General features: G+C 45.8%; 1 protein-coding gene across 4 annotated transcripts in view; it reads left to right on the top strand.

The window, feature by feature from the left end:
• UBE2F (ubiquitin conjugating enzyme E2 F (putative)) overlaps positions 1-20998 on the top strand; it is a 75952-nt gene extending 54954 nt beyond the window's left edge. For 3 of the 4 annotated variants that reach the window (XM_032277759.1, XM_032277760.1, XM_032277758.1), the window contains 5 exons: positions 3537-3607; positions 8403-8460; positions 10042-10074; positions 13574-13636; positions 20240-20998. In XM_032277759.1, the coding sequence (XP_032133650.1) occupies positions 3537-3607; positions 8403-8460; positions 10042-10074; positions 13574-13636; positions 20240-20290 (276 nt within the window). In that variant the 3' untranslated portion in view covers positions 20291-20998. The remainder of the gene's footprint in view (positions 1-3536; positions 3608-8402; positions 8461-10041; positions 10075-13573; positions 13637-20239) is intronic. The other variant, XM_032277757.1, reaches the window with a different exon arrangement.
• The last annotated feature ends 5712 nt before the right edge of the window (positions 20999-26710 follow it).

Below are 26710 nucleotides of genomic sequence, written 5' to 3'. Positions count from 1 at the left end.
ATTCCCTTTCTCTAACCACTCACCAAGGTGGAGTATTCGCCTTTTTGTTGTTGTTGTTGTTGCCATTTTGGGAGGAAATTGTATCTCATTTGATATCTGATTGTCATTTCTTTTTTTTTGAGAGCTCTGTCACCCAGGCTGGAGTGCAGTGGCACAGTCTCAGCTCACTATAACCTCTGCCTCCCAGGTTCAAGCAATTGCATTTTCATTTCTTTCTTTCTTTCTTTCTTTTTTTTTAATTTGAGACAGAGAATCACTGCCACCAGGCTGGAGTGCACTGGTACAATCTTGGCTTACTGCAACCTCCACCTCCTAGATTCAAGCAATTCTCCTGCCGCAGCCTCCCGAGTAGGTGGGATTACAGGAGTGCACCACTGCGCCCGGCTTATTTTGTGTTTTTGGTAAAGATAGGGTTTCACCATGTTGGCCAGGCCTGTCTCGTGATCTGCCCGTCTCAGCCTCCCAGAGTGCTGGGATTACAGGCATGAGCCACTGTGTCTAGCTGCATTTTCATCTTAAGTTGGATGCTGAATAGTGTTTCCTACTAATTAGCTATTTATAATTTTTATGAGCTGCTATTTTGTCCTTTGCCTATTTTTCCATTGGGGTATTTGTTTTTCTCTAGATTTACTAGCGTTCTTATATGCAAAGTATGTGAAACTTTTCTCTTAGCTTTTTTTAGCTATGCTATAAATACTTTCTTTGTTTTGCATTTGCCATCTCTAGTTGATATACAAGTTTGGTTTTTTTGTTTTGCTGCTTGAGTTTTGTATGTTATGAAATGCTTAAGGCCCAAGATGATCATCTGCATTTTCTTCTACTCCGCCTATAATTCTCTTTTATGTTTAATTTTAATGCATCTGGAACATTGTGTTTTTCCACATGGGTAGCCAGCGGCCCACTGAATAACCCACTTCCCTGTTGGTTTGAAAGGCCACACTTGTCATAGATTAGACACCTGGCAGGGTGAGTGATGGTGGCCGTGCCAAGCACTGAACTGAGGGGAAATGTGGGAGGGCTGGGCATTGCTTGCTTGTCTAGCTGTGGGCCACTGGGTTTGGGGGGAAGGGGCTACGGACCCAATTTAGTTTGGAAAGTATGTGTGTCAGAAGCCAGGTGCAGAGTTTTGCCCTCTGTTCTGGAACCACAGTTAAAAGAACCATTGGCAAAAGGGGGCATCTGTGTTAACATCAAACTGTGGAAGGTGTGAAGGGGACAGCAGGAAGGGCGATTACCCCCCAAGCCTTTGGGAGATGTGGTTGTACAGGCTGGGTGGTCATGTGTGAGGGCCTCTGCAGAAGGGGCACCTGCTTGGGAGGGAGAGTAAGTTTGCCAATTTTCTAAGTTCGTTCAGAAACTGAGAGTTGGTGACTCGGCCTAACACTAGACTGACACTATCCAGTGACTCAGAGGGATGCACACAGCCTTGCTGTTTGGCAGTCTGCAGCTCAGATGCCTCAGGAAGGGAAAGATGCAGTTCTTCCTTTGTATCAAATGCATTCTCATTTATTTGTAGAAAAGCACAATGTGAAATTTATTTAAACTCATTCTGAACCTAAATTCTTTGTCCTCAGACACATGCATTTGCACTGTCCGTGTAATCATTTTTTTTTTTTTTTTTTTTTGAGTCTACTGATTTTGTGGTATTTTGAAATTAGAATATTCATTAGGGTGTTGAAAAAGTATTTTTGCTTTATACAAATAAATGAAAAGATGAAACTATAAAAGTTTACTGGAAAGTTAAAGAGGATATTTGGATAATAAAGTATTTTCTGAGTGTGGCATCAAAGATAAAAATTTGATTACCAAAATAAAAAACCTACTCAGAAAACATCATAAATAAAAGTTAATAGCAAATGATAAACAGGGAAAATGTTACCCATTTCACAAAGGGTTGATTGTTTTTTGAGATGACCTTTCTGATGAGATCCCGTGATTTGACACTTACTGCATATTAATCAAGGAGACTTGCTGTGGGAGCAGAGACCCTCTCCCTCACTGTAGGTTGTGGGGGTGGGGATGGGGGATGGGTGTCACATCTTCTGAAGGACACAAGCAGTGTACCAGAAGCTAGGGTTTCTGACCAGCAGACCCTCTTCCTGGGCTTCATTCGAGGAAACATTTCATCCAGAGTATGAGCAAAGATATGGGCATTTTTTGATAGAGCAGAGCTGGGAGAAGAGGAAGCAACCTAAGGGCCCAGAGGTAGGCAAGTGCTTGTTAAGTGCAGGCAGGACTACCATGGAATGTGGGCTGTCATCTGAAATGATGGCAGAAATAACTAAGACATACGTAGCACAGCTTTATTCTGTAAAGAAAAATGAGTGTGCTGCCTGCATGCTAGGTGTGTGGCCTAGAAAAGAGGCGTGAATACATGTACAGGTGTCACATTATTTCTGGGTAGAGTTACGATGGGGGAGTATATGTATTCTTACATAAAAAACAAAAGTGAAAGACAACATAATTTATTATATATTTACATATATTTCTTTTCATTTTTGTTGTCCTTTTCTCTGAGTATGGATTGCCTTTGTAATAGAGAAAGATCTGTTTTGTTTTGTTTTCTGGTTTGGAGGCAGGGTCTCACTCTGTCACCCAGGCTGGAGTACAATGGTACAGTCATAGTTCACTGCAGTCTCCAATTCCTGAGCTCAAGTGATTCTCCCCGCCCAACATCCTGAGTAGCTGGGACGACAAGCAGGAGCTACCATGCCCAGCTCACTTTTTTTCTTTGGAGAGACAAGGTCTTGCTATATTGCCTTGGCTGATCTTGAACCCTTGGCCTCAAACAATCCTCCCACTTCAGCCTCCAAAGTGCTGAGATTTTTTTCTCCTGGATATCTGTCATTAATTATATTTTCTCCTCTTAGGTGGCCTCCCACCATGCCTGACCTAGAAAAATCTTAAAAGAACTTCATCCAAACCTGTCAAGTCATAAATGATGTTGATATACTTTATCCCCACACATTCATTTTCATTCTCTTTCTCCCTTTAAGTATAACATGGACTAGGGCTTTCACCTAAGAAAATGTATGTGACAGTAGCATCTTCAGAAAAATCCAGCAAAGGGAACAGGCTGTTCTTGTAAGTAGCAGTAACTTTCAGCCATAGTTAGCAACTTTTGGTGCAAAGGACTCTGGGGCTTCTGGTTTGATTTGGGCCAGAGGGTGCAGAACTATTCCCTAGAGTGCACTGTGGATACCTGCAGCCTCAAACCCAGGGGGTATGGGAGGTAACAGAGGTCCAGTCACCAGCACTGTCAGCCAGCAGGACACATGGGGCTTGTAGAGAGGAGCTCAGAAGCCCACGGGCAGACTTGCTGCTGAGACCAGCCCTTGTGGATGCAGCGCATTGATATATGCCTCGTAGGTGAGGTGGACGAGTATTCAAGGTTGAACACATGCTCAGTGAGTCACATGGCACACTGAGTAAGCCATGAAATGGCATCTAGACAGGGAATGTGGTAAGGCTCTGACCTGGAGATGTGATTTGCAGAGACTGTTGGTGTGATCTTTCTCATTTTCTCTGTGTTGCAGCCCCCCAAAGTGAAATGCCTGACCAAGATCTGGCACCCCAATATCACAGAGACAGGGGAAATATGTCTGAGGTGAGTTTCTTGTCTTTTCTTTCTTCTGTATTTGTGAGTGTCGTGTATGAGCGTCGGGCTCTTAAACGCATTGTCTCCTCTGAGAGAAGACTTTGAAGCATGGCCGAGATTAGAAAGGACTTAGACTCAGCCAAAGTAGCTGTGGCTGCCTGCCTGCTCCCAAACCCTACCCTACCTTCTGCCAACAGACCAGTGTCCTCTCGTGGCCCTCTGGGGGCCACAGCCCTGCTACATTCTTAGTGCAGCCTCCTTGCCTTTCCAGGATGGACCCCTGGGGTCCCTTATCTTGTTCCACTCCTGTTTAAATGGGAGACCACATTCTCTCCATGTGGCTGATTTTAGCTAAGATGAGAAAATATGATTAATGTTAGGCACCCAGGAGAAAAGATGTAGATGGCAGGCTTAAGACGACCTTGGGCACCTGTCTTTAAGCTGCCCTCTCTACCAAAACGGTCCTGATAGGTGTCATGGCACCTAGGGCAGGCAGATTTTTCGATCTTCATGTCTGCTATGACTTGTGTCCCTGATCCCCGACATGACAAAATGTCAGGGGTCAGTGATTTCTCCTCCTAAGTTTGCTGGAAAAGATGTATAGGTGGGTTGGTTGGTTTTTAAAATAAGTTTCACATTTGGGCTTTATTTTTTCTGCACTTTGTCCCTTTCATTACTTTAAGGCAGCAAGGTTGATTGCAGGGCTTTGATACCAGACCACCTGGACCCGAGTCCAGCCCCTGCCCCACTTAGGACAGCTATGAGACTTTAGGCTGTTTATTTACCCGTATGTACCTCACACCCAGCCAGTTTGGAAAGTAGGCACGAAGTGTTTCCTTAGCACATTTCTCCTACTTCTGACATGAAATGTGATTAGTGGCCAATTTAGTTCTCATGCTCAACCTCTGCCATTTCTTTTCTTTTGTTCCTCTCTCCTAAGTAAACACTAATCACCTTTGAAAGGAAATGTGTAAGCCATGGCTGCTGGAAATCCTACAGCAGGATGCCTTTCTCTTCAGAAGTACAGTTAGTGCCCATTTGCCCATTTTATTTCTGTATAGACTGCTCCCTTTCTTCACTATCACCTTCAGTTTTCACAGATAGTTAGAAATACATTTTACCAGGCATACCTTTTTAAAAAGCATCTTCCCTTTTACATGCCTGTCCTTTACGTGTTGAAACGTCAAAATTCCACCATCAATGGTTGCAGGTTATAAATGCATTTGGTCCAGGCCCCAATGCCCTGATTCCTCCTGTGCTTGCAAGGACACCTGGCTTGCTTTCTGGGGAGCCACACTCTGCTTCCCTGTCTTGCCCGTGCCTCAGTCAGAATTGGGTCCAGAATAGGAAGCTCTGTTGTCCCTTTTGCCATCTTCTGGGAAATCAGATGATTAGCAAAGTCTAACAGGGATGCACAGATGGTATCCTGATATAAAAGCCAGAAATCTTGAGGAAAAAGATTGTCAGATTTGACCACATGAAAATTAAGAACACAAAATGGAAGGAGAAATGATTAACTGGATTAACATCCTTGGTATGTAAATAGTCCTTACTATTCATTATAAAAAAGATGGATACATCCTCTGGAAAAATGTGGCATTGGCTACAAATAGGTAATAAGGAGAAATAGAGGTGGGCAGTAAATATCTGAGGAGGTGTTCACTCTCATCGGTAACCAGAGAAAAGTGCAGAAAACCATGAGGTGTGGCTTACCCCTTATCAGATTGGCAGGCACAAATCTAGTAAGTGGTAAGCCACACCTCATGGTTTTCTTGCGGGGGGGGGGGGAGCGGGTGACAGAGAGTGAACAGGCTCTCTCATTGTTGGAGGGTGCATATATTTGCACACCTTTCATTGGTCCTTCAGTCTTGTAGACTACCTATAACTTGTATGTACCATTAGACTTGTCAGCTTCACTTCTAGGGATTTAATCTAAGGAAATAATGTGCCAGATTGATGTACGGAGACCACTTTGTTAGTGAAAAGCAAACAGCGTCCAGTGGCAGTGTTATGGTGTGTCCTGAATAAAGGGAAAGAAAAGCTCAGCCACCCCTCTGGTTTGTGGTGACCTCTGCTCTTCCCATAGCAGGACTGATTGGTGCCTGGTATTCCATGGGCCTGACTTTCATTTCTGGCACACAGGAGCACTTTCCTCTTTTAGAGAGGTAGCTCTGGTTCCACCTTGTCATCCCAGCAGGAGCCCTCCCCTTGCTCTGGCACAGGGTCAGAGGCTCCATGTCTGTGTGATTGGAGGGCCCAAGTCAAGAGCCCAGTTCAAGCTTCTCCTAGAGCCCAAGCTTCTATTCCAGTTCCTGGTGTGTCCTCTGCCTCTTTGTATAATAACATCTCTGATAGCCAAGTGTCTCCTGAGCTTTCGCTGGGACTATCCTCTGTGAGGTCAGGCTAGAACTTCCTCAGTGCCTGGGGACGTTGCACCCCTGATGGGCCTCACTGCTATCCAGACTGGTGGCCAACACATGCGGGGCCGGCCTTGCCTCCCCATTACCTTCTCCGGCCAGATGCTAAGCCCTCTTGCTCTGCCTGTGCTGTTGATGGCAAAGCTCGGTGAGCCTTCTTCCCCTTCATTCAGCTAATATTGATTGAGCCTAGGCACTGGCAGAGCAATTAGCATTCCCTGCTTTTATGGGTGAAGCAGGCATTTGACAAATAAATGACAAATATATAACTGAAGGTTGCATTAAGATCTATATAAGAAAAGGATTAGCTAGATCATTGTAGTAACAAAATATAGCCACTAGGATTTGACTTGGTTCCCAAAAAGTTATTCAAAAGTTGACAATTCAGATCTACAAGTCACCAATACCTCTGTAGGGGTAGAAAGACATCCAACCAGTTGGTAGGGTACACAATTTGAGTTTTCCTTTTATTTTATTTTATTTTTGAGACAGAGTCTTGCTCTGTCGCCCAGGCTGGAGTGCAATGGCACAATGTCAGCTCACTGCAACCTCTGCCTCCTGGGTTCAAGCGATTTTCCTGCCTCAGCCTCCCAAGTAGCTGAGACTACAGGTGCGTGCCACCACGCCTGGCTAATTTTTGTATTTTTAGTAGAGACGGGGTTTCACCATATTGTTCAGGCTGGCCTTGAACTCCTGACCTCGTGATCTGCCGACCTTGGCCTCCCAAAGTGCTAGGATTACAGGTATGAGCCACCATGCCTGTCCTCTCCTTCTTTCTTTTTAAGGGTAAAAGTAAACTTTAATCGTCAATTTAAGGTTAGTTATCTGTTTTTTTAAACTGATCTTCATAGACAATTAAGATTATAACTTTGATTCAAACTCTGCATACTTTTATCCTGATCTAAATTGGCTTACATGAATTTAAACAGACTCTAATTCAAAAAAGTTTATTAGAGGTAACAATTATAGCCTGTAAAACCTGATATTTTATGTACAGATCAAAGCCACAGCATAATAAAATAATTCAACAAATGCAAAAGTAATTTTATCTCCAGAAGGAAGCTTGGCAATAAGTTATACTTTTTCAAAATATGGTATGATCATTTAATCTTTTTAAAATTTTTTTTTTACTTTTTAAGATTGCTGTGAAAATGCCAGTCTTCTCTGTATCATCCTAGTTTGAGCATATATGCTGTGGAAGTGAGCACTGTAATGATCATTTCCATGCGAGTGTATGATGTGCCTTTGCAGCCAGTAGACAGTAATGACCAGGACTCTCAGGTACTAGCTTCAGAAATAGGACCCCACCAAACCCTTGAATCCTGGTTTGCCTTCCCTGAGCATGGTCTCCCCACCCAAGGACTGATTGATATCCAGAATTCTGGATTAATCTTTTATCCTCAAGCTTTTTTTTTGGAACTTAAAGAAAAGAAAAAAAAGTTATTACAATGTCGTATGCTGGGAGCTCCTGTTGTTAACCTGCATCAGCAGTGTTTCAGAGCATCGGTGCCAGTGAGTTGCCCAGGTTGGAAGAACAACACTGTTCATGAGGCGTGTGCCCTTGGGCATGTCTTCTCTGTACCTTGGTTTCTTCCTGTATGAGACAGGGAAACAGTGATATTTCCTTCACAGGTGGTCATAGGCATTAAGTGAATTTAATGGCACAGCACCTAGGATTGTGCCTGACATACACATAATAAGATCTAAGCTTCGGTTACTCCTGTTGTCATCTTGTCATTTTGTTGCCATTGTCATTTTCTTTTTGAGACAGAATAGTCCTCACACTGTTCCCAGGCTGGAGTGCAGGTTTGCAGGTACAATCACAGCTCACTGCAACCTCGAACTCCTGGACTCAAACAGTCCTCCTGCCTTTGGGACTACAGGCGTGCACCACTATGCCTGGCTAATTTTTTAATTTTTAGTAGAGACAAGAAATCACTCTGTTGCCAGGCTGTTCTCAATCTCCTGGGCTCAAGTGATCCTCTCACCTTACCTCAGCCTCCTGGAATACTGGGATTACAGGCTGGAGCCACCACACGCAGCTACCGTTGTCATTTTCTGAATATTAAATTGACAGATGTTGTTTATGTGTTATTTTAAACATGCTTTTTCTTTGCCCAAAACTTCCATGTCAAGTATTACAACAAATAGACACACATACCACAAGACATTATAATTGAACATGTGTATAACCTTGGAGGTAGAAATGCCTTCCTCAGCAAGAAGAAACAGACAAGCCACAGAGGAAAAGATGGGTTTGATAAAAAGTAGATCTCCTGCACGGCATAGGTGAAGACAAAACACGTACCAAGAGGACTAGTCGGCAGCGTGCAGGGCGCCCATGGCTGCTCCTCACTAACCACTGTGTGTTTCTTTGTCTTTTTTAGTTTACTGAGAGAACATTCAATTGACGGCACTGGCTGGGCTCCCACAAGAACATTGAAGGTAGAGTCTGTGCCTTGATCATAAGTTGTTCCTGTGGTCCTCTTCCTGCAGTAGCCAGCCTCCTGAGAAAGCAGCACATGTCCTTACCTGTCACATCCACGCCAGTGGCCAGGCACAACCTGCCTCCTCTTCTCCCTGCTGCCTGGGGCTATTTAGTCAGTCACTGACCTCAGTCAGTTCGGGCCAGATGAGCATCCTTGTCGGCTTTGCCAGGCACCATTCTAGAACCAGAGATAGGAGCTCAAACTGCAGGCTTCACAGCCAAACTACTCGCCACATAGGAAACCTCATGGCCACCATTCATTTAACAGGGATGTCTTGAGCTCTTCAGGCCACTAGATGTTGGAGAAAGAACAGCAAACTGATGTGCAGACCACTCCCTATGGCCAGAGAAGACCATCAAGTGTTGGGTACCTAACACCAGGCAGGGACCCTAGGGGAACAGCACAGGAAACTGGGTTTTGGCTCAGGTCCAGCATCAGGGGACACTGCAGACTGCATACAGTCCTGACTTAGCTCCTCCGAGCTGTAGTCTCTGCCACTGTGGGCAGCCCACCCAGTCTTTTCTTAGCCTCGCCCCACGCTCTAGGAATGTTCTGCCTTCTCAGAACTTTCCCTCTGCAGGCCGTGTCTCTACCTGGAAGGCAGTCCTCTCCTCTGGCCCTCTACCTGGCAGACTCCTGCTCCCCTCAGGCTCAGAGGCTGTCATTGCCTCTGGAGCCTCTCCTCCCAGGGTGGGTGATCTGGGGAACCCATCTCTTGGACAGTGCTGGCCTGCTGCCCTGCCCACCTGTCCATCCCGCTTCCTCAGGCTGAGGGCTCGTCTTTACCCACACCCCAGCCCTAGGCCCAGCTCACATCGGAAGGTCAGGGATGGGTGGGTGGATGGACTGATGGACTAGAGAAAGCAGAGCAGGACAAATAAAATTACCAACTTGCAAAGATTAGGGGATGAGCATGAGAACAGGCCTAAAAACTCTTGAGCTGATGAAGAGGAAAATGGAGAATGAATTTGTGATTCACAGATGGCAGACAGTACACATAGAACACTGGCTTTCAGTTTTAGGTAATGAAAATCTCTGATCCTTGAATTGTGAATCTTCCATGATTCTTTAAATAACTAAAGCAAAGTTATTAAGAAAACTTAGTAGGATGAGAGGTAATTAACTTATCTACAACCCCAAGAGGCAGTAGATGTAACACAACAGACTATTTTAAAGGTGGCTTTTTAGAAGTCAGACTATATTTGGTGGAAACAGCTAAGAGTGATTTAAGGCGGAGCCCCTGTGCAGACACTGGCCTGTGGGCCCTGCCGTGCAGGAGTGGGCTTGTCAGGTCCGACTGGGAGGGTGACTGATGCTCTCTTTGATTTGATATTCACTACCTGAGACTGCTCATCTCTTTGTATTTTCCAGAGTTGTTTGTTATACTTGAAAACAAGTGATTTTTATTTTCTATCTTGAGAAAAACAAGCCATGCTGAAGACAGGTTTTGATACAGTACAACGTGTATTTCTTGATCATGGGTTTAAAAGACTTTAGGTGCACAATGGCCTGAAACTTGTTTTCTTTTTTATTTCAGGATGTTGTTTGGGGATTAAACTCTTTGTTTACTGTAAGTATGGTGATCCCAAGTTTTTCTCGATTTCGTTTTTGCTGGTTTTAAACATTGCATTAAGGTTAACAGAAAACCATGTTAAAAAATGAAACATGGGCTGGGCACAGTGGCTCCCGCCTATAATCCTAGCACTTTGGGCAGATCACTTGAGCCCAGGAGTTGGAGACCATGAATAAACCCCGTCTCTACAAAAAATTAGCTGGGCATAGTGGCACATACCTGTAGTCCCAGCTACTTGGAAGGCTAAAGTCAGAGAATTTCTTGAGCCCTGGAGGCAGAGGTTGCCATGAGTTCAGATTGCACCACTGTGCTCCACCTGGGTGATAGAGACTCTGCCTCAAAAGACAGATACACACACACACACACACACACACACACACACACACACACACACGCCGGGCATGGTGCCTCACACCTGTAATCCTAGCACATTGGGAGGCCAAGGCAGGAGGATCACCTGAGCCCATGAGTTCAAGACCAGCCTGGGCAACGTAGCAAGACCTGTCTCTAAAAAAAATAATAAATTAAAAAATAACCCTCCATGCAAATAGTTACATAGTTACACCTTTTTTCTGTTGCACTTGTATGAGTCAGAAGTAGAACAGTGAGGTGGGAAATGAGGGGCCTTTGCAGTGACATGTGAGGAGGTTGTCTGGGGCAGGAGACAAAGCAGTCTGCCCTGCTGAGCGCTTTCTGGGGACAAAGCTGATTCCACTTGCTTTAGCCCCTTCCAGCAGGGTGGCCATTAATTACCCTGGGCTCACTTGGCCCAGTTCATGTCTGTGCCTGTGGCTGCACTAGCCAGCCCAGGGAGTGGCCCTGTCACCTCCCAGGTGTCTTGGTTGGTGTGGATGGTTATGTGGTTACCCAGCCTTGAAGGCTTTGCACCGTTGCATGTAGAACCTCAGAGCTGTCTTTGTCGGTGATGAGCTGCTGAAGCTTGCCCTTCTCAGGAGGCAGCACTCCTCAGACAGTGGCCCTCAGGGCAGCTCAGGGCAGGAAGAGGCTAAATGGACTCAACTAAAAGCTGTTGGTTGGATTTTTTTTTATACAATATTATACGTTCCTTTGAATTTTCACTTTTTGATTCATAAAAGTGCTTTTAAAGAAATAAGCTTCAGAGATTTGTTTGTGAAAAAACAGGTTTTGCTATTTTTGATAAAGCCTAAGGTGCCGCTATGATCTTGGATAGTCCGCCCAGGCCAGTGGGCTGTTTTTGGGGCATCCTCCTGGCCGGTGTCATGTGGGGCATTGGCTGTGGCCTACGGCAGATGCACCTGCAGGACTCAGTTGAACTAGGGGCAGGTCTGCTCTTTCTTGTCCTGTCATCTGAGGGCACAGTATTCTTGTTCTTATCTTCAGCAAAAGAAAAAACAGCAGAGCCTCAAACTAAACTGTGAGTCCCTGCCTACCTTTTATCTTTCTGTCTGATGTTACCCGGTGAAACCCTGTCACACAAGCAGAGAAACCAAGCACTTCCAGCGATTTCTGGCTCTGCCTGAATCTCCATGGGAGGTCATACCTGATGGATACCTGGACTGGACAGTTTTCCGCTGGTCTCAGCCACTTTGTTCTGCCTCTGTCTTTGGCTTTTTCTTTGAAGTGAATGAGGTTTTATTTCTGGAGCCTAATTTGAAATCTGTCTGACAGTTGTGCTCCATTGTGATGTTGAGTCTTGGCATTTCCAGATTTTATTGAGAGCCGAAGAGGACAGATGCAAACTCAGACCCTTCTAGGGTCCCTACATGCTGTCATTGTCACCAGCCACCATGATGTTTTTTTTCTGGAGCCCACCATGTCTGCCTTAGGTTCCTTGGCTCTGAATAGGTTTTGACTGGTAACTTGCTATAGGGAAATTAATGGGAGAAAAGGAAAAAAAAAATACAAAAAATTAGCCAGGTGTGCTGGTGGGTGCCTGTAATCCCAGCTACTTGGGAGACTGAGGCAGGAGAATTGCTTGAATCCAGGAGGTGGAGGTTGCAGTGAGCCAAGATCGCACCATTGCACTCAAGCCTGGGCAACAAGAGTGAAATTCCCTATCAAAAAAAAAAAAAAAAAAAAATTAAGAGAAATCTACGACAGCCATCTCCAAGTGCTCCAAACCTTTGTAAATTCTGATCAACCCATTTATTTTAAGTCTAACATACAGTAAAGAAGATAAGGAATTTGCTGTGTCTGATACAGTCTTTATATAATATGTAATTTACATTTTTGCCTTTTTCTAGGACTTGGAATCTAGTTTTCCAACCGTCAATGACTATAGAGATTTACAGTTTTTCTTTTCTATTTTGTAACATTTTAATTTTGTAACATTTTAATTTTAATTAATATGGTCACAGCCATATTAATCTCTAGGAACATGGTCCCCAAACTTAACATAATTCCTGAAGAAAAATGTGGTTGTCTTGACAATGATCCATCCTACAGCCTGCATTGGAAAGCAGTGATTCATCATAAGGACAAATTGAGCCCCCTGATTTTTTCTTTTTCTTTTTTTTTTTCTTTTTGAGACAGAGTCTTGCTCTGTTGCCCAGGCTGAAATATAGTGGCGCCATCTCAGCTCACTGCAATCTCTGCCTCTGGGTTCAAGCAGTTTTCCTGTTTCAGCCTCCCAAGTAGCTGGGACTACAGGCATGTGCCACCATGCCCGGTAATATTAGTATTTTTAGTAGAGATGGGGTTTCACCATGTTGGCCAACCTGGTCTCGAACTCCTGACCTCAGGTGATCTGCCTGCCTCAGCCTCCCAAAGTGCTGGGATTACAGGCATGAGCCACCATACCCGGGCAAGCCCCCTTGATTTTCAGCAAGAGGGATAAGCAGTATGAAGATAAGACACGGTTTCTGTTCCAAAGTCCAGAGTGCTTCTTGGGGCTGAGGGGTGTAGCCATTCTAGTGCTTTTCCAGGGAGACTGGGTCTGGCACCTGAGTCTGGGGACATGAGCCTAGTAGCACTGCTCTGCAGTTTGCTCAGGTTCCAGATGTTGTCATTACTGGCTGTGAGTGGGAGTCTTGGTGAAGCAGAGTAAGAAGATAAAGGAAAGTTCAGGGAAGGCCCCAGGAGAACCCATTGGTTCAAAACGTCAAAGCTGTTAATCACAAAAGAAAAAAGTTAATTTTTATGGAAAAGAAGGGGATTTTTATTTGGAAATGCTTAATGAGAGTGGTTTTCATTCTCCAGTCACCACAAATAGCATTAGAAATGAATGTGATTGCTGTTTTCTCCATCTTCACCAAACTTTGTAGAACTGCATGCCAGCGTATCTCTGACATGTCAGAGATAATCTTCTTTCAGTCAGTTGTCAATCACCATTTTGAAAAAAATACCCATATGTTCGATACTTTCCTATCACAAGCACTTGAGTTCTTTGTGGGATTCTTAACTTAAGGTGGTCTGCCATTTGCTAATTAGACTTCTTACTGTGTCATGAAATGAAGACTTTAACAGCAGAAAAACAATTCTTCCAATGTTTACTTTAAGTTTCTCTCTTTTTAAGGATCTTTTGAATTTTGATGATCCACTGAATATTGAAGCTGCAGAACATCATTTGCGGGACAAGGTGAGCCAGGTTATTCTAGGTTGATGTATTTGTCACAAAGATGGTTACTACTGTGTCTTGATTGGATAAATAAGAAATTGAGAGTGGTGGGATGCAAGGCTAGAATTCAAAGCAATTTGTAAATAATATGGTATAGTAAATGTTTGTAAATTCAGGAAAATGCTTTACCCAAGGTTAGAGAGGATTGGTGTGTGTTTGTTTTTTGTTTTTATTGAGACAAGATTTCACTCTGTCACCCAGGCTGGAGTGCAGTGTTGCAGTCGTGGCTCACTGCAGCTTCCACCTCCTGGGCTCAAGTGATCTTCCCACTTCAGTCTCCTGAGTAGCTGGGACTACAGGCAACGACACCACACTCAGCTGATTTTTTTACTTTTCTTTTTTGTAGTGATGGCGTCTCACTTTGTTTACCAAGCTGGTCTTGAACTCTCTTGGCCTTAAACGATCCTCCTGCCTTGTCTTCCCCAAGTGCTGGGATTACAGGCGTGAACCACATCACCCACCCGAGAAGTGATTTTTATTTGATGTGATTTCCTAGTGGAATTTAGTATGAGTAATTTATAACAGGTATAGCATTAGCATGGTGGCGTTGTGATTATACCTGTCATCCCAACTTTTGGGAGGCCAAGGTGGGCAGATTGCTTGAGCTCAGGAGTTTGAGACCAGCCTGGGCAACATGTCGAAACACTCTCTTTATAAAAATTAGCCAGGTGCATGGTGGCACACACCTATGGTCCCAGCTACTCAGGAGGCTAAGGTGGGAGGATTGCCTGTGCGCGGGAAGTTGAATGAGCCAAGCTTGTGCCACTGCAGTCCAGCCTGGGTGATGGAGTGAGACTCTGTTTCTAAATGAATAAATAAAGGGTAGGAACATAGAAGGAGAAATGGATGGTGTCACACCCTCCCAGCCTCCAGCGGTCCACCTTATCCTTCCACACCTTTTGCTGAGGTCATCCACATTCATACACATTTGGTTTTGATTTTTACCCAAAATAATGAGATCTATTTATTACTTTTTTTTTTTTTTTTTTTTTGAGACGGAGTTTCGCTCTTGTTACCCAGGCTGGAGTGCAATGGCGCGATCTCGGCTCACCGCAATCTCCGCCTCCTGGGTTCAGGCAATTCTCCTGCCCCAGCCTCCTGAGTAGCTGGGATTACAGGCACGCGCCACCACGCCCAGCTGATTTTTGTATTTTTAGTAGAGACGGGGTTTCACCATGTTGACCAGGATGGTCTCGATCTCTTGACCTCGTGATCCACCCGCCTCGGCCTCCCAGAGTGCTGGGATTACAGGTGTGAGCCACCGCGCCCGGCCTATTACTCTTTATAATTTTTATTTAGCTAGTTTTTAGGGCAGCACCCTGAGCTTGTAAGGGTTCAGAGAGCTCCCCCTATTCATTATTTTTCACCTTCATTTCCACTTCTAAAAAGCTTTCTCCTCTAATGCAGTGCATAAACGATCACTCATTCATTTCAGGAGCCACATTATATTCCATAAAGTGGCTCCATTATATTTTGTTTCTAACCATTGTCTTCTTAGTGGACATTCAGGTTTTCTTCTTATGGGATTTTTTTTCAACTACAAACAATAATGTAATGAATATCTTTTGTGCACACGTCTTAAATACGAGGGTTTTTATTTCTGCAGAAGAGAATCCTAGAACTGGCATTACTAGGATTGTGTGTGTCCTTAATTTGAACACTATTTGCCAGGTGGTTTTTCCTTGAGGCTTTCCAGCAGCACAGGCAGACAGGCACCTGTTGCCCTGAACACTCTGCTCCATGGAGATGTACTCTACTTTCTGAACTTCTAGAGAGGTTGGGCATCTTTTTGTTTAAATGTGGCATTAGCTGTTTGCATCACTGAATTACTTGTTATTTTTGAGTCATTCTTATATTAGATTGTTTGATTTCCTTTGAATTTTAGGAGTCTTTGTTGGATATGTGAATCTTTGGTCAGTCACTTTTGCAAATACCAGGTATTAGCCACAGTTGCTACTAAACTGTGCTTCTGTCTTGCCTATTTACAAATGGATTTGAGATCTTCCAGTAAGACACCTGTTTAAGAAGACCATTTACCTAGAAAGAATATATTAAAACCCACTGGGAAGAAAAAAGTACAACAAAACCCAGGCTGAAAGAATTAGAGTTGCTGACTGTCACCTTTCCACTGTGCTTGAGTAGCAAGGCAGCAGTGGTTTGAACTGTGTGATAAAAGAAAGCATACAAGCCTCGAGGGGAAGCACTGCAGGCAAGGGGTCTGACATGATGCCACTGCTGGCCCAGTGCAAAGCGCACGGAGCAGGAGCCTGCAGATGGGCCATGTGTGGCTACGGCTGAGGTGGCTCAGACTAGTGGGGGCTCTGGCTGGATTTGGTGGTAGAATCTTGCATTCTGTTCTCTGAACCAGATTCCCTATGGCAGCCTTGCCATTGCAGCAGTCGGCCAGACACCACTGTTTGCTTGGCTGAAGTTGCTTTTTTTTTTTTTGAAACAGAATCTCACTTTGTCACTCAGGCTGGAGTGCAGTGGTATAATCTCAGCTCATTGCAACCTCCATCTCCCAGTTCAAGCGCTTCTTGTGCCTCAGCCTTCTGAGTAGCTGGCACCGCCACACTGGGCTAATTTTTGTATTCTTAGTAGTAGAGACGGAGTTTCACCATGTTGGCCATGCTGGTCTCAAACTCCTGGCCTCAAGCGACCCACCCACCTCAGCCTCCCAAAGTGCTGGGATTACTGCACCCAGCCTGACATAGCTTCAAACACAGTTCTAAAACCCCTCTAGCTAATTATAGACATTGTGCTTAATGTTCAGAGCCTTGACTTCTGTTAATGTGAGTTGAACCAACTGTGTTCCAAGACTGAGTAGGGCGTTTGAAAGGTGTCCTACCAGGTCCTCGCTAGTCTTCAGCCTGAGTTCAGAGCAGGAGGTGCTGCCTGACCACTGCCCCAAAGAGTGGGCAGGAGCGCCTCCGACAGGGAGGCAAGAGAAATGCCGCCCAGCATGCATCCTCAGACCCACAAAACAAGTGGCAGGCACAGTGGGCACAGGGAGTGGTGCAACCAGGCGGGCAGAGCAGGCTGTTTTCTGAGGCTGGCATTCTCCTGAGGAGGCAAGCTCTGTTCTGAGGGCCAGGACAGCAGGGCTTCTCAAGAGAAGTGGCAATGGCTTGAGGCAGCCCTGGCCGAGGCCAGCACCTCAGCCCTGTGCTCACAGCTCCCCATGGGGGCAGTCAGCCCCCAACCCCTGTTGTCCATTGGTGGTCCTGATGGGCTTGTGTTGTCCAGCAAAGCCTTGGGCTTGGTACTGCGCTGACAGACCCTGGCCCACCTTGGGGGCGCAAATGTGCCCCTTGGCCCACCCCTTGCAGGCATTAGTGGTGGCACTCCTCTCTGCTGTCGCTGGTGAGGACTAGCCCTTGTGGACCAAGACTTGTCAGATAGAAAGTGATGGCAATAGGAGCATTCCCATGGCTCCAGGTGGAGAGAGGTCTTACATTTTACCTCTCTTTGTATGAAATAAGATTTCATATTCCTTATTTATATGAAATAAGACTTTGCACTGATAACCTAAAATCTCCAAACAGTGATGCCTCCACAGGAAGCCTAAGCAGTGCTGCAGCCCCACCCATGCCTTCTGCTGAGTAATGGTCACAGTTGTCAAGTGCCCTTCCTTGGGTTCACTCGTTTATCACTTGTTTGGCTGGTGGCCATTTATGTGCCAGGGGTGGTGTGAAGTGCTCAGGGACTGTGGCAATGACAGTCTCTGTCCCTGTGATGCACACGTTCCAGCAGGAGGAGGCGGAGCATAGGTGAACAAACACAGCCAGGCGCAGTGACTCACACCCGTAATCCCAGCACTTTGGGAAGCCGAAGCGGGCGGATCACCTGAGGTCAGGAGTTCGAGACCTGCCTGGCTAATGTGGTGGAACCCATCTCTACTAAAAATACATAAATTAGCCAGGCATGGTGTCAGGCACCTGTAATTCCAGCTACTTGGGAGGCTGAGGCAGGAGAATCGATTGAACCCAAGAGGCGGAGGTTGCAGTGAGCCACGATCATGCCATTGTGCTCCTGCCTGGGCAACGAGTGCGAAATTCCATTTCAAAAAGTAATAATAATAAGTAAAATTTTTAAAAATAGGTGAACAAACACAGAATGTAAGGTGGAGAGCAGGTCACGGCGGGCTGGATGGTGAGGGGGAGCACTCCAGAAAGCCTCGGCTGCCAGTGCAAAGGCCCTGAGGCAGGAATGTGCTGTGGAGCTCAGGGCAGAGAAATGAGGCCATTATGACTGGTGCAGGTCAGAGGGATGGAATAGTAGGAGCCAGGCACGCTCCTTGCACTTGGCACAGAGTGCACTTGTTTCTCACAACAGCCCTGTGGGGGCAGGTACCATTATGATCCCCATTTTGCTGCTGAGAACACAGCCACCAAGAAGCTGAGATTGGCCGTGATTGAGTAGCCCTTTGGGGGCAAATCCCAGGACTTGGACCCGCCTCGATCTGGTTCCAGAGTCTGTGGTTTCACTTGGGCCCTGTGCTTCGTGTACCTTGGGGGAGGAGAGGAGGAGGGAGGCAGCAGAGGCTGGAGCACGGGGCCTGCTGCAGGCATGGATGCTGGGCTCTGTGCTGGGTGAGGTGAGCAGGGGACTACGAGTACATGGCATCTTTTGTCTTCCAGAATGTGGAGAGACAGGGCATTTATGGGGTCTTCATTTCACAGCTTGTAAGCTTGTGAACTGACAGTGAAGCAGGAGCGGCTGAAGGGGTTTTATTATTACATCCCAGGAGCAAGGCTTTATGTTTTGTCCAAATGGCCAAGCTCCCTAACAAAGAGAAGCTCTGCCTTGATGTAGGCTTACACTCTAGATATTACACATGAAAGGATCTTAGGTTTACAGCCTTAGGTTTACACTTGTAATTACAAGTGAAAGGGTCTTGGGTTTACAGCTTTAGAAATCACACATGAAAGGGTCTTAGGTTTACAGTTTTAGGAATTACATGTGAAAGGTTTCTGGTCTCCTGATGGAGGAGTGGGGTGGAGGTTTGATCTTGCTTAAGTAAAAACAGTGTCTTTTGGAGAGATTCCCCCATACCATGCCTCCTATCTTATAGGAAGGTGATTTAGGAGGCACCCCTCAGCCGGCCTTGTCTTTTGTTGAAATGCAGTGTGGAAGTCAAGGGGAAGGTGATCCCAGATGCCTGGGTCTCCTTCCTCACCCGTATTGTCTGGCTCTGGGGACTGTGGAAATAGCCTTGAGAAGGTTTTGTAAAAGGGCAGGCAGGGTTTCTGCACACCTCCTTTTGTTGTGGGGTAAAGGCCCATGTGTGAGACTCCAAACACCATCCTGTAGACAAATAGGGCAGTTGGCAGGGCAGAGGCACCTGGATAGACTTAGAGCACTCCACTTTCTCACCCTGAGACCAGAGCAATTCATGGGACCATATCCATAGCCTCAAATTGCAAACTTGCCCGCCCTGGAAAGGGCCGCCATGCTAATTAAGGGTATGGCAGGAAGGCAGCACCTGGTCCCCAGCTGGCCAGGACCATGCTCCAGGCAGGATCTCCGCTTCAAGAGGGCATTATGGCAGCAGCGAGGTGTACACCGAGTGCCAGAGTGTGCCCTGCACGTTATCAGGTGTCAGGATTATACACTGGAATCAGCAGGCAGGCCAGACTGAGGCTTAGACAGGAGGACTGAGGCATAGCTAAGGAAATGGAACTCATGCCCACTAAGAACTGTGATAACTGTGCTGTATTCCCTGTGCAGTGGGAGCTGCATGGCATTGTTGGGACTGAAACAGTGTGATCCTGCAGGGACATCTCGGACCCAGCAGCTGTGTTGTAGGAGTGAGAGGGTTAAGAGCTCCTAGTCACTCTTAAGCCTTATACAATCTCATGGGATTTTACTCCTAACCTTGGGGAGACCAGATCCAGGGACAAACCTGGGACAGTGACCCAGATGTGAGAGGTTCATCTCATCTACACTTGCCTGGGGTGATTCCTAGCTCCACACCGCCTTTGGTCACTGGCCACCTGCACTATTCAAGAATGCATGAGGACGGACCTCTGCAGCACACCAGCTCTCTTCTGACAGGGTAGCTTTCTTTAGATTGGGGGCTGTACATGGGCTGGGAAGAGCAGGCACATTTTAAATAGGTAGCAAGGTCCAGGGAAATCATTCCAGGAAGACAAATCTAGAAACAAGGGTCTTCCTGAGAGCAGCAGCTGTGGCTCAAACCCATTGTGGCCAAAGGAGTATTGGCTTTGTGACCTTGACTATACTTTTCTGGGCTCCATTTGCCCAGTCTGAAAAATGAGGAGGGATAGATGCTCCCTTAGGGTCCCTCCCACTCAGGTCTTCTGCACGCCCCCCTCAGCATACCCAGCACTGCGTCTTGCATGCAATAGGCACCCGAATCGTGGTGAAATGGCACTCGGACTCAGCAAGATCGTAGTCCTTCCACCACCTTGGCGACCACGGGGGGCCTTGGTGCTGGTAGATCTGACTCGTCCCTGAAGTGCTGCATCACTCACTCACTCACTCACTCACTCACTCACTCTTCCTGTTCTTCTTTCTGTCCCTGATGCTGTCACTCCACAGGAGGACTTCCGGAATAAAGTGGATGACTACATCAAGCGTTATGCCAGATGATAAAAGGGGACGATTGCAGGCCCATGGACTGTGTTACAGTTTGTCTCTCATGTGAAACAGCAGGAGGTAGCCCCCTCTCCCGTCCTCACGCTCCCTCAGCCCCCTGGATTGTCCCAGTCCTGTGACCATGTTGCCCTGAAGAAGACCATCTTCATGACTGCTCATTGTAGATGGAGAATTCAACATAAATACAGCAAGAAAATGTGTTTGGGCTTCTGAAGAGTTGTCTGCTTACCTTAACATGTTTACTTTTTTGAACTTGTACTGTATAGGCTATTGGTGAAATTCTTAAGAAGTTGTAATGAACTCAAAATTGAGGCCAGAGCTTGCTTTCCCTTTTCCCCAACAAAATTGGTTTTCTGCACAAGCGATGCTAATGATGTGTTCCGTGTAACTTGCAGATTGGCAATAAGATACCCACTACAAACTGTGATTGGATGCAAAATCTCTTAGTTTCTTTCACGAGTGTTGGCCCTGCCTAGATGTTGTGAAGCTTCCCAGAATGCATAGTCATTCACTGTAGATCTCTTATTGAAATGCATATTTTATTTAATGTAAGTATATTTTGGAACAGATTTGTAATTTGTACAATTTAATGCTTTAATTATTTTTTCTATTCTCATTTAGTTTGTATTTTCATTGTATAGAGCAGACAGAAAGATGTTGAGTCAAGCGACTGTTGAAGAGAAATACAAAGAAAATATGAAAGGCACATTATTCATTTTGTCCAAATGCAATGAGAATCTCTTAAAAATCAGCTCTTACTTTCAGGTCCAGATGTGTCAAGGACATTTTGGAGACCTTTGCAGCTAGATTTGGATGATAAAAACAAAAAGGCAGGGAGCCCATTCTAACATGCTGCCCAGAGGAAACTGGCTGGAGCCTGGACCAGCTGGCGTTGGTGTTTCTGCCATGGTCATGTGATTGTGAGCTGGTAGCTCCTTATCAGAGCGCCAGAGCCTGCTGTCTTAGGAGACAGGAGTGATGCCTCAGGAATCAGCCCAACGTCTGATGCCACCGAGACTGTACCTGTGGCCTTCTGAGTCTGCTGTGGCTCCGGGCCCTGCCTGGAGGTAAGCCTCCTGGGCCTTGGAGGACCAGGAGTCAACAGTGGCATACGCCATCCTTAGCCAAGTTAACGTATTGCAAAGGAAGAGCCCCGAAGAGAGGCAAGTGGATTTACTCCAGCATGTAGACATTTGAACCAGAGAAATCAAACGCAAAATAAATGTCTGTCTAGTTTCATTTTCTGCCTGCCTAACACTCTCAAATTTAACTGCCAGCTTCCTTAGACCTCTGGGTTTCCCTGTCTGCCATCTTCTGGGTTTAGTTTGTTTTTCTTAATTTATAGAACCTCTGATTGTGAGAGCTGTCTGTCACAGAGACCCAGCAGTTGAGGAAGGTAGGCCTTGTTTCCTGTTTGCACTCATTAGACTTGAGGGTGGCCCCTGGCTAATGGGCCATACAGAGCAGGAAGAGTGAGATTGGATAGAGAGAATGATGGCATCTGAGGAGCTCAGGCTTGTCCAGGAGACACATTAATCCCCACCTGTCAGGGCCTAGGAGAGAGAAGAACTTCAGCTTCACACTTTTCCTCTTGCCAGCTGAGCACTAGGCATCCTCTCTAGGTAGGGCAGGAGCCAGCAGCTAATTCCTGCCCTCTGTGACCCAGGAAATGAGGTTCTCTGCCTGGTGCCAGTCCCAGGCCCAAGTCAGGGCATATCCCATAGTAGTAGTTCCGGCTGCCTGGAGCTTCCCAGCTGGTGGTGCAAGTGTTGATGCAGGACTTTTCAGAAGAGCACTTCTGTGGGAGAAATGATGCCAGCGCCTGCTGTCCAGTGGAGACATTTATGCAGCATACATGAAAGACGTGCCCCCTGGACCACATCGAAAGCGGTAATATCAATTATTCTGACATCAAAGTATTTGCACAGTAGAAAAACACTTTGCTTATTATCAGGGAGTAAGCAATTCTTTTAAAATGTCCAGATAACTGAATCGTCCCATTCTGTCCAGTGGAAATCCCCCAGAGATATTTTACACACACATGCCATCTTAAGAGCACACCCAAATGTGGCCCATCACAGTAAGCAGCTGGTGGTGTCCTGGGTGCTTGGCCAGTGGGGCCCATGGGACCTGTTGGGTGACTGTGGGGCGCAGTTGCCTTTGAGACCTGGCTTCTTGGCATTCCCCTCCCTCTTTCACAGGCCAAAGTCACATTTCTGGCTCCAGTTCATATGCCCCCAACCAACTGGGTACTAGTTGGTGATTTCTGATTTGCCAGGGGATGAAAATCCCTAGACTTGGCCAAAAGGCCAGTCCTGGAAATAGGTGTGAGTGGGCAGACCCTTGGGGAAGTGAAGCTCTTGGGCAGCTCTGACATCTAGTTGGACATCCAAAACCTTTGCTTCCTGAAATCTGGTCCTTGGCTGTACTCGAGAGTCCTGACTATTGCTTAGAATTTGATGCGTAAGCTGCATGGTTTTCAAGTACTCCTAGAAGGAAACACTTCCTCTTACCTCTGATATCTTCCCCTAAATAACCTACCAGCAGGTGACTACCCCTTTGTAGTCTTTCTACCAAGGAACCGAGGCACGAGTGTTACTGAGATATTGAAAATGGATCTCAGCTGTGCCCCTTTTCTCCTATAGCTGCTCGTCTGTGTTTTCACCAGCTTTGTTTGCCGAGCACAGACCACAGGGAACCAGTGTCTTCACCTGCCCTCGTCTCTAAGCACCGGAAGCCTGAGAGGCTGCTCAGGAGCTAAAACATGGTGAATGTACATTCTGAAGGATCATGTACCTTAGTATTTGGCACTTTACATGATTCAGAGCAGTGTGCATATTCTGCTCTGTCATTAGTTACTTGCACGCTTGTCTGGAAAGACCTTGTAGGGTACAGAACAACAGTGTTCATAGCTAGGCCAGTCTCAACAGAGTCCTAGCCCATTCACAGGCCATCTGGTGATAGACCCAGCATGTTTTTTTCTTATGGCATTAGAAAGATTGAATAAGCCTTCTGCTGGATTCTAGACCCAAAGAGAAAGAAAGAAAAATCCCAGAGGGCAAACTCCTAGGCAGTGCTGATCACAAAACTCTTGTCATAGTCTTCAGGGAACAAACGCCACTTGCTGTTCCATGGGGTTGCTGTGCTGCCACTTCCCACCCCACTTATTTCAAGAGCTGCTGTGAAAAATCAGTTCCAGTTTCTTCTGTAAAACCCACAGCACTACTGGTGCATTCTGATTTACCTTTGTTAAGTAGAACCTTCTTACTCCCTAAGAGATTTTCAAAGTAAGTCACGTATTCCTGTTTAACATCACCCTTTTTGCCGATAATCAAGCAGATTTTTTTTTCATGTAAGAATTCCAACAAGAAGATGTAAACCACCAATTCAGGATTGTTTTCATTTTCTTTTTTTCTTTTTTTGAGGTGGGGTCTTACTCTGTCACCCAGGCTGGAGCTAGAGTACAGTGGTGTGATCTTAGCTCACTGCAACCTCTACCTCCTGGGCTCAAGCAGTCCTCCCACCTCAACCTGGGACCACAGGCATGTGCCACCATTCCCAGCTAATTTTTTGTATTTTTGGTAGAGATGGGGTTTTACCATCTTGGCCAGGCCGGTCCCAAACTCCAGAGCTCAAGCAATCTGCCTGCCTTTGCCTCCCCAAGTGCTGGGATTACAGGTGTGAGCCACCATGTCTTTCCTTCACTTTGATCCATGTTTAACTTTGGAAATTCAAGTTTGCTACACGTTCACTATTCTTTATAAAATAAGTCTAGTAAAATGTTGATATATAGTCGTAGTAAAATGTTTAACTTTTTCTTTGCCAAAGAATAATTTGAAAAATGAGATAAACCTGTCATTCCCCTCGTTCCACCCTCCTATAGCCCTGCCTAAAATAAAAAATATCGAACAGCTGAGAAGGGCTGATTCAGCGGCGTCTATATCGCCTATCTACACTACCTCTCTTACCCCAGGTTTCCATGGGTTACTGGAATTTATTTATTGAAAATATTATGGTTAGAAAAAATAAAGTTCTTTAAGAAACCCATTGATGGCTAAATTGGGGACCCTGCATTGGTTAATATCTATTTGTTCACACTGAGTTATACAAAGAACCGAATGATCTCTTCAGAAAATTCAGCTTAGGGCTTGTTCATTCTCATTGGCAAATTCACTGAGCCAGAGTTCTTCCAGGGAATTATTATTATTTTTTTTTTTCTAGCTTATGTCAGGGCCAGCTGGAAATGACAGTGCCTGCCCCAAGAGTTCCCTGTGCTGGAGAAGAGAACACCTGTGAACAGGGGCTCCATGCACAGCCGACTGGGGTAAATACTTGACAGGGAGGCACCAGTAACCAGGAAAGACTTACATAGTATGGTGGCTTAGCACTTCCATTTTGTCTCTTCCTTGAGCCCCTGGTCCACAGTTCATGTGTGGGTGTTTCCCCTGCTCTGATAACCTAGGTGATGCCCAGGTGATGCTCTTGTGGCCTACAAGGCCTCCTCTGTCTATATTTGTTGTATTTTTCAGTGTTGGGTTTTCATCACCTCCATGTCCAACCTCATGACTTCCTAGCAACTCATCACTCCTATGTCATTCCTGATGCCTAATGTTGGAAGATTACTTTGTCTCGAACCAGTCATTGATATTACCAGATATCCCTTTCAAAAAATATTTATTCCAGCCTCAATGACCCTGTTCCCCCATGCCCTTCTTTCCTCTCCTAACCATGGAGAGGTGGAGGAGCTGTGGCTGGGTGCAGCCCTGTGGGTCAGTAGCCTTGTTTCCTATTCCTAAGAGGTTTCCGCCTCAAGTTAGGAGTTAGTCTGGAAAGAAAATCTGTCTCCCTGGGTGTAATGCTGTGGCAAGGAGCTCCAGATAGTGCAGGAGACACAGGTGGAGTCTAGTGACTCCATGGATTTCATTCACATGGCTGTGGCTCTGCCACACCAATCACAGTGGCATGTGACAGAAACCATTGTCAGTGTAGGAAGGGCAGTGGATGTGGAAGAGCTGGCCAGACATCCAGGTGAGACTGAAACCCATGGGGATGGCCTCCCCACGTCCTCTCCACTTCACTGCCAGAGAGATTTATGAAACACCTTTTGACCATGCTATGTCTTCCTCTTGCCTTCAGAATAAGCACTCCTGTGCCTGGCATACAGAGCCCATTGTGACTGGGCCCCTGTGCACCCTGCCAGCCACTGCCCTGAAGAGCCTGGCCTCAAAGTAGTGCTGTCATGCTCTAGATGAGGCTTCCAAGACACTCAGCCTCCCTCTTGGGACTCCTTCAAGATTTAGTTCATATAGTGCCACTGCTATGAAGTTATTGCTGCTCTTACATCAGGACAAACACTTTCTGTGTATCCTCGCCTTTCCCAGGCTTCCAGAAGCACCAAGAGTCTGGACTGCACTTACTCACATATGTATTCCTGCCTCTCCCAGGAGTCAGCATCTGGAGTACAGGCCTTAGCCAGCTGCAGTAACTGAGTAGGTTACTACAATGTGATTATTGGCTGCTGAGTAAATATGTAGTAGCTTAAGAGCCCAGCATACCAGCTGCAAGCCTGCTTGTGGCAGTCAGCCAGGAGCTGGGTGCCCTGGCCACCCCAGGCATAACTGAGGATGGTGGCTGGCACCACCCGGGTGAGGTAACTGCCCTTTCATCAGCTGACAGACGCTTAGGCTAAGCAAAGCTTACTTTGCTTGGGTAAATAATACTGTGCGAAAATGCTGCAGAAAAGAAATAATATCCAGGAGAGTCTAAGGACAAACATGATTTTGGAAATGAAGTGTAGGATCAAAAAAAGTGTTTAGGGATGAAAAATCCACGTTTGGGAAAATGCAGTAAATAAAATTAAAAAGCCCTAAGTAGGCAATAGGCCAAAGTGAAAAGGAAACAGAATGAAACTATAAAAGAAGCTAGATGAGGAAACGAAAATCAACCTAAGTGCACAGCAAAGAGCAGAATTGATGCTGAAAAAGTAGATCAATGATGTGGAGACAAATTTGAGGAATTTTCCCAGAATGCAGAAGAAAACAGACAAAAGCCATTGGAAGGAAGATAACAGAAAGGACAGAGGGGACTTGTACTTGCAGCTTGAGTAACAAGGATTGGATTTACCCTTTATATGAAATAAGCAAAAACCGAACAGTATGGGTTTTCAGGCTTTCAGACACTGGACATCAGGCGGTTCATGACAGCAATTTTAATCAACAGTCTCCTAATAGAAATGTCCAAGATACAAATGAAAATCACTCATCATACCAAGAACCAGGAAAACTGCTACTTAAAAGATAAAATGCACGGCCAGGCGCGGTGGCTCAAGCCTGTAATCCCAGCACTTTGGGAGGTCAAGGCGGGTGGATCACGAGGTCAAGAGATCGAGACCATCCTGGTCAACATGGTGAAACC

Source organism: Sapajus apella, unplaced genomic scaffold (genome assembly GCF_009761245.1).
Source record: "Sapajus apella isolate SASKATOON/1434 unplaced genomic scaffold, GSC_monkey_1.0 scaffold10, whole genome shotgun sequence".
Classification (NCBI taxonomy): domain Eukaryota; kingdom Metazoa; phylum Chordata; class Mammalia; order Primates; family Cebidae; genus Sapajus; species Sapajus apella.
The sequence above is the reverse complement of the archived record's forward strand: the minus strand, read 5'-3'. Positions and strand labels throughout refer to the sequence as shown.